The sequence below is a fragment of the Lampetra planeri genome, unplaced genomic scaffold (genome assembly GCF_965212315.1).
Source record: "Lampetra planeri unplaced genomic scaffold, kcLamPlan1.2.h2 scaffold_1827, whole genome shotgun sequence".
Classification (NCBI taxonomy): Eukaryota; Metazoa; Chordata; class Hyperoartia; order Petromyzontiformes; family Petromyzontidae; genus Lampetra; species Lampetra planeri.
The window spans coordinates 3,697-11,690 of record NW_027614570.1 but is presented as its reverse complement, the minus strand read 5'-3'; the positions used below and the strand labels follow the sequence as shown (position 1 = coordinate 11,690).

General features: G+C 44.5%; 2 protein-coding genes across 2 annotated transcripts; both read left to right on the top strand.

Annotated features, from left to right (window-relative positions):
- Positions 1-256: 256 nt before the first annotated feature.
- On the top strand, positions 257-3,466 carry CSRNP1 (cysteine and serine rich nuclear protein 1). The gene is made up of 4 exons (XM_078622880.1): positions 257-455; positions 1,379-1,632; positions 1,701-2,003; positions 2,543-3,466. The coding sequence occupies exons 1-4, from the start codon at positions 257-259 to the stop codon at positions 3,464-3,466; spliced, it is 1,680 nt and encodes a 559-aa protein (XP_078479006.1).
- A 1,254-nt stretch (positions 3,467-4,720) lies between these two features.
- LOC144739989 (Golgi reassembly-stacking protein 1-like) lies at positions 4,721-7,717 on the top strand. Its single transcript, XM_078622879.1, has 9 exons — positions 4,721-4,783; positions 5,330-5,410; positions 5,481-5,684; positions 5,794-5,880; positions 5,986-6,116; positions 6,538-6,701; positions 6,892-6,967; positions 7,039-7,184; positions 7,296-7,717. The coding sequence occupies exons 1-9, from the start codon at positions 4,721-4,723 to the stop codon at positions 7,715-7,717; spliced, it is 1,374 nt and encodes a 457-aa protein (XP_078479005.1).
- Positions 7,718-7,994: the final 277 nt, after the last annotated feature.

The window sequence follows — 7,994 nt, the reverse complement described above, 5'->3', positions numbered from 1 at the left end:
CTGGACCAGCACAGAGGTCTCATCTTCCACATTCAAATGATGTTATTTGTCTGTTTGCATTTTCTCTCACATCATCCTCGCAGTGTTGCTGATTTCTTTATTATTTCACTGATTCCAGTGACATTTCGTGTTTCTGCTGGAGAACTGCCATAATGGGCAGCACTTCCTCTAAGTATTGATCTGTGCACTTCTGACTACAGGCTCATGAATTTTTTATGTCAAATGTTTTCAGAACATCAGCTATTACAGCCAAACAATGAGAGGCATCCTCAAGAGGAAGTTTGCAGAGGTGGATGAAAATCCCTGTTACTCCTCCTCCTCCTTCTCCTCCTCTCCTCCGTCCTCCTCACTCTCTTCCCCCGCGTCCTCGGAGTGGGAGTCCGATGGGGAGAGCAGCTCGTCTGACAACCATGATTTCACACCTCACAGCCCTTCTCCACCCACCAGCTTACCCAGTGAGTCTCCTTCCACCCCCTCCCCTCCTTCAAATAATGCAAACCTCGTTCTTATCTGGCCAGTTTTCCATCAATGTTTTATAGGTGTGTCTCTTATCACTCCGCAGCAGACTCATTATGTGGTACTGATATGAAAATGGGAGTCTTTGGGCTTTGCTAGATAATACAGTGAGAATGACTCACCTCTGGACCGTCTGTCCGGTTGTGTAGAAAATAATTTGCCTGAGCATTAAGATGCTGTGGAATCAGGGTGAGTAGAAAGCTCCCTTCAAACAGTTTGAATTAAAGTCTGTCCTCAGGTATCACCAAGCTGATTGTGGCATCACACGAACACGACAAATTGTTGTTGTGAAGCCTCCATCGTGACAGATCCAGAGCCCGTTCCACTGGGTCTCACCTCTGCATCACTGTGCAAACATAGATGGTTTGAGTCAGCAGCAGCTGTTTGTGGAGCTGAGTTCGGCCTCAGTTGGGAGCGAATGTCAGACAGTTTATGAAACCCAAACAGAGAGACTTCAGCTGCTGAAATATAAATATTCTAATTATTCTTCTCATTCTTTTCCGTTCTGTCTGATGTTGATCTCTCTGCTATTTCCTCTCCTCATTTACATATTGTTCAAGTATTGAGCTGGCAGGAGTCACACAGGATGTTAAAGTTCAGGGTCCAGATTCTGACAGAATTGAAAAATACTGTTTATAAATTGCTGAAGCTGTTCTTCCTACGTTTTATAGTCATATTGTGCAACACCCATCTTTCAATGACACTAAGAACAGTCTGCAGTGGATCCGATGCTCTGGGAACCCCGTTGTTTTAATAGGGTTGGATTGGAAAATTTCCCTCCATGATCTGTGATTTTGTGCCTTAGTTTGTTTTCAAAGTGAACAAACTGACTGTGTCTCACTTCTTTCTGTCTCGTAACCAGTTGTGAAGAGGCCCAAGTTGGCTCGTGGGCGGAGTAATGTCTGCTTTGACCAGGTGACGGTGTTCAGTTTTGCGCGCTGCCAGGGCTTCACCAGTGTGCCCAGCCATGGAGGTGCCACCCTGGGTATGGTGCGTAGGCACAGCGCCCTCCAAAGGTTCACAGTGGCAGAGCACGCAGCTGAGCAGAGGCGCAGGCGCAGGCAGGTGCTCCGGGACAGACGAATAGAGGAGACAGCTGAGGCACTGAAACACAAAGTGAGTGAGTTTAAAATAACTACTTTCTATTTAGTCATCTGACGTTTCAGTATTTCTTCTGTTTCCAGTTTATCACAAGTGGAGCGACTGACCAGACAGCAGCCAGCAGGCTCACAGTGGACCACGTTCAGGATGAAGATACTGACGTCCACATCAGTGATGCTGACCTGGAGGACGGAGGGTTCCTTCAGCCGTACACATCCAGGCAGCGGCAGGCTCTCCTCCTGGCTGCGGGGGTGAAGCGCATTGACAAAGAGGAAAAGAGACAACTTCACGCGCTGCGTGTCTCCAGGGAGGCCTGCGGCTGTGACTGCCAGGGCTTTTGTGAGCCGGAGACCTGTGCGTGCAGCCTGGCAGGCATCAAGTGTCAGGTACGAGGCCTTCACATCCAGAACTCAACGCTATCGTGATGATTTGACTGTCATGATTAAAAGAGACCAAATGAATTGACATTGTCCACATTAAAGTCCATACATCCAAGGGCTTATTGTCACCAACAGGTTCAGACTGATATTCAATATTTAATATTCTGTTTGCTCATGTTACCTAAACACAGAGAGAAACTGGGCCTAAGAAAAACACAGTTGTCTTTTGAATGGTTGTAATCCTACTGGCAAGGTATTTCTTTGTGTTTTTGTATTTGATGAAACAACCAACAGCTCTATAGTTTCAAATGTGCTAAATAGTCTTACTGATAATCATTTGTGTACTAACTATAACTTTTGTTAGCTGTTTCAATCAGTCAGAAGCCGATATTCTTATCTTATTTTCAGGCTTATGTTTTATTGTAAATATACATTCATGATATACTGTAAATGACTATTGTTGAGATGCTACTATTGTTTTCAAGTAGTACTGCAATAGAAAGTCAGGACTTTTCTTCTTCTCAACTGAATCTGTTTGCACACAGGTGGACCGCTTCAACTTCCCATGTGGCTGCACTAAGGACGGCTGCGGAAACACTCAGGGACACGTCCAGTTTGACTCCAGACGCGTGCAGACACATTACATCCACACTGTCATGAGACTTGAGCTGGAGAGACGCCTACGAGATGAAACACTTGGCCCAGAGGACCAGACAGGACTTCCTGAGGACCTCGATGTCTATGAAGATCAGGGTGAGACCGTTGCGGTGAGGAGCGCACAGGACAAAAGCTGCCCTTTTGGGTTTACCTGTGGAGAAGATGACCTTCCTTTCACAGTGCCCACCAGTCCCTCCTTCACCTCCATCCCACAGCAATCAGCGGCGGAGGACAACAGTTGCTGCAGCAGCAGCAGTAGCAGCAGCAACATGACTGAGCCTTTCTGCTCCTCTTCTGATGGGGGATGTCCCAATCGACCTGAACTTCACGGAGGACTCTCCCAGCTGAGACACACAGGAGAAGCACTGACACAGCACAGCAGCAGCTCGGACACTTACAGCACAACTACCGACTGTTTTCAACCGCTTACAGCCAACATATTTGCAGACCATCTCAACCAGACCACTAATTATCACAGTGAAAATGCAAACCAAGCCAACATCTATGACGACGACTCTCTGGAGAGGTTTCCCAACACGATCTCCCCCACTATGGACTACTCCTCCGCTGGTGGGTACAGAGACCTGAGTCTGTCCTCGGACTCCGACCTTGAATTCTTCGACAGGGACTATCCCTGCAGCCCACTGCACAGCTCGTTCAAAGGACACAGACTCCCAGACTCTTTCCACCATCTCCAGCTGTTCAGTTCTGTGTATTTGCCACAGAGTGAATCGAGCACCTACCTCCTAGAGTCTCTGATTGGCCTGACTGAGCTGAACCCAGAGCAGGTTTATGATAATCAGCTTTCATAAGTGACACAAAGGTACAAGAAACTTTGTTTATAATCTTACACTGTACACACATTGGCTTATAATATTTTTCCAAATGGAATATTTCTGCCTTAAGTAATGTTTTTTATGTATTTCATGAACTTTTATGAAGACCTGTGACATGTTATTTATTTTCCTCTTATACCACAGACACATTAAAATGTTGTATTCTTAAATGGGCGTTTTTATTATTTGTATTGTGAATATTTTGCAACTGCAGCAGCCTCAAAATTAAAACATATGTCAGGCAAATGTGACCTTTATTTCTTTTGGTTTAAGGTAAAAATGGTATGTTATGGTAGGAAGCAGCTCTAGTATGAGCAGCACATAAAACCTCTTTTTTCAGCTGCCAGTGATTAAATGAACCATATGTTCATATTATTTAGACCAGACCACCAGTACATTATACATTAATTATCTGACTTATTCAGTGAAATTTTCTGTCTATTAGGTCTCACAGGATTTGTGGGAGAGATGCAAAATGGATGCACAAGCTTCTGGAGGAGAACTGTTTTCAGAGTGCATCACATTTTTCAGTCATTTTCAAGTCAGTTCAGTTCCCATTGTATGTTCCATTTTCATCATTGGCTTAAAGATGTTTGATTACAGAAACTGTCTAACCAAATGGAATAGTTTTGAGCTACATTTGAAGTGAAAAGAAAACAGGTAACTAATAACATTGGCGCCCCGTAAAACCATCGTGAAATATTGAAAGAATGTGGTTTACCTGCATTACTGTCAGTGCTGGGAGAGTTTATTCATAGTGAGATATTTCAATTACTTTCCAGGTGAAATGTAACTAATTTAATTTGATTACACACTGATGAGTTTTCTAAATGTTGAATGAATCTTTCAAATGTTCAGACGTGTCAGCGTTTCAACTTAGAGCAGCTAAGAGCGACTTACTACTGTCAAACTCCTTTTAAAATCCTTCAACACATCACTTAACATCCTCATTCTTTAATGGCAATTCACCATGAAAAAGAACATGACCTCCAAAAGTATATGCCGTATGCCTATAACTGTAATTTAATTACATTTTTATCCAGTAATATAAATGATTGCAATTTATTTTGCAATTAAAGTCTGTTGCGGGTGTGGGTGCGCGAGCGCTCGATTGCAGCGACGTTCGATTAGTTTGGACTACAAACAAGATGGCCGCGGACTGTCAACTGCGATAATTTTTGCACTCTGACTATTTCTTCCTTTCTTAATGGTAGTAAGGTCCTGACCGAAATGGGTTTAACTCAGAGTTCAGAAGTTTCCCAAGGAGGGACGTATGGATACCACGTGCATGGCGTAAGATCCCAGTTCAACATTTTTTAGCTTACAGGGAATCTTCTTGGCAGCGACCACAGCAGCTTACGCTAAGCTAATGGCGAGCGGCACTAAGTGTCTGCTGCCGGTCAAACCTGATCTGATGAGGTGGCACTGTTCACCTAGAAACCCCGTTCAAAGCCGCCTGCCTTATGTAACAGACACGCTTTTATTCGTCTCCTCAGATCAGCTTGAACTGACCTCTGACAAAAATTGAAGCTCGTATTTCGAATCACTTACGTTAGCTTGTCTTCCGCGTCTGTGATCGAATTTAATATGAATTAAAGTTAGCGTAATGATTCGAAATGTGTGTGAGGTTAATGTACTGATTTAACGAAATGAAATAAAGGACAAGTGCAGTAAATTACAAGGTTGGAAAAAGTCCTAACACGGGTGAATGTGAGATAATACCTGCAACTGTTTTTCAAATGTTTTAACAGGCTACGGTTAAAAATATATATAGTTTCAATGTGGTAGCATTTAGTATGTGTACATGATGAGGCATCGCCATTTCTGTGATTTCAACAGGTGCAGCCAAATTCCCCTGCAGAGAAATGTGGTCTGCAGCCTTTCTTTGACTTTATCTTGTCTCTGGACAACAGAAGACTTGTAAGTAAACTGACCGTCACAACAGTGTGTGATAGATGTGCGGGATTATAAAGCCTTTCTGTTGTCACAGAATGAAGAAAATGACCTACTGAAGGAGCTCCTGAAAGCCAACATGGAGAAAGCGGTGAGGATGGAGGTTCTCAGCACGAAAACCATGAAGCTTCGGGAGCTGGAGGTGGTTCCCAGTCACATGTGGGGAGGACAGGGTCTGCTGGGGGCCAGCGTTCGTTTCTGCAGCTACCAAGGGGCCAACGAGAACGTGTGGCACGTCCTGGTGAGGCACTTTACTGAGGAAATGAGAAAGTTTTACCTAATTCTGATTCACCACCATTATGCCAGATCTGTATGAATGATGAATGATGAATGTGAACTTGTCCCTTCAGGACGTGGAAGCCAGCTCACCCGCTGCACTGGCCGGGTTTCATCCCCACAGCGACTACATCGTTGGAGCAGATCAGGTTTTGCAAGACGTAAGACTGAAATGAAATGCATGTTTTCATAAAATCGAGTGGTTGTAGTGTGAGATGCCGTTTGAACAAGGGTCTGTAGTTCAACTCAGAGCTGTCGACTTTCAGTCCGAGGACTTCTTCTCGCTGATCGAGGCTCATGAAGGGAAGCAACTGAAACTACTGGTGTACAACACCCTAACAGATGCCTGCCGAGAGGTGCTGGTTACACCAAACGGTGCATGGGGAGGAGAGGGCAGGTACGTGACGCCACACAGAAACACTGACAATGCCACAGACAGTACATTGATTTCTTTTTTTTGTCAAACTGCCTTATCAACAGCAAGTATCCACCAATGGCAACAATTCAACGAATGATTGTTTATGTACGCAAATATATGTATTCATGTGTATAAACTAATTTAGAAGTAATAATGAATGACATAAAGTCAAAGTGCTATAGATAAAAATGTGGACACTATGGAAATAACAGCTTAATTGAAAATTACGTGATATGATGTTTTAAATTGAAAAGGTTAAACGATAACTGTGATACTACAGTATTAAGTAGGGGTACTGTATTGAACAGGCGTACTTGTGCTACCTGGCGATTCTGAATTTACTATTTGTGATCAGTGGTATAAATTACAAATACTATGTATTTAAAATGTGTCTTTGTAGTTTGGGTTGTGGCATCGGGTATGGCTACCTGCACCGAATCCCTGCACTCGCTGACGTATCAAAAGAAAAGCCTGCTACACCTCCTGCTGAGGAGAAACGCTCTCCATCTCCACCGCTGCCAACCCATGGATACATGGAGGTAAACATCCAAAGATGCTGGAAAAGTCCTCGAAATTAGGGTCACAATTACAGATTTTCTATACAAATAGAAAATTGTCTTAAATAAGATTTTAATTCTCATTCTCCATGTGTACATATACTGGTGTTCCACATGAGGTCAAACTCTTGCTAGTAGCATTGAAGCTAACCGCTGATTCCAGGCACCTCTGATGGCACCTTCAACCCAGAGTGAAGATCTGTCTGACTTGGAGCAGGTCACCCTTGAGGAGGTGCCCCACCCACCCGCCATCCAAAGGGTCATGGACCCAGGTGAGCTCAGAGTGACTGAGTTGATAATGTGACATGCTCTCTGCTCCAGCATCTCAACAACAATTGTCTTTTTTTTTTCCCAGATAGCGAAGTAGCAGTGATGAGCCCTGACCATGCCGATCTGTTGGACAGGCTGGATCTGTCCATGTCGTCCATTGACATGACCAATAACTCTCTTGAGATGCACGAGGAGAAGGGAAGTGAGCTGTCTGGTGTAGGTAAGTTCAACTGCAGCAGCACTCACACAGGTGCCCGTCTGTTTGTAATTTGACATGGGTCAGTGATAAACTTTGCGGTTGGCCCAACATTTAATATATTTCAATTTTCAGAAGAGCTGGAGGTCAGCGAACTGCTTTCATCAGCAGCAGGCGAACATACTGACGCACAAGAGCTGAGCTCCCTCGCAGCTATGGACCGCACCTCTGCTCTGGCACTCTCCACACTTCCTACTGATTCAGCCGAGCCCACGCACACTCAGTGTGAGTCTACTGATAGCCCAGTCCCACCTCAGGGTGCCCCGACTCTCCCCACAGACCCAGCTGAACCCTCCGTGGAAGAAGCAGCTCTTGACCTCTTCCCACCTTCAGTTGACGATGAGTCAGCAGGCAGTGAATCACCTGCTCAGGATGACGAGGATGCAGCAGAGCCTCATGTCCTGAACTCATCGGAGGAGCCCGCTGAGGCTCCAGAAGACACCCATCACTGTGAGAAGGAGGAGGCAGATGAGATAGACGAGACACCGCTTGAATAGGATCCACAGGGACAAGCAGAAAGTCTGACAGAACACAAATGAAGTAGACTATCACCTGCATTATTGTGTGAAACAGGAAGGAAAACTGGTTCTAGAACAGTTCCATCACAGACACTAGACCCGAGTCAAAGCACTGAAGCAAGATTCCGTGCAAATGTCTGAACCAAAAAGGTCAAAAATGTGAAAAAATGTATCCTTGCCTGGTGCAAAATTCGTTTGTAAGACTTCAGCAGCAGCACATGGTAACTACCTATAAATGTAAACATTTCTAGTACAG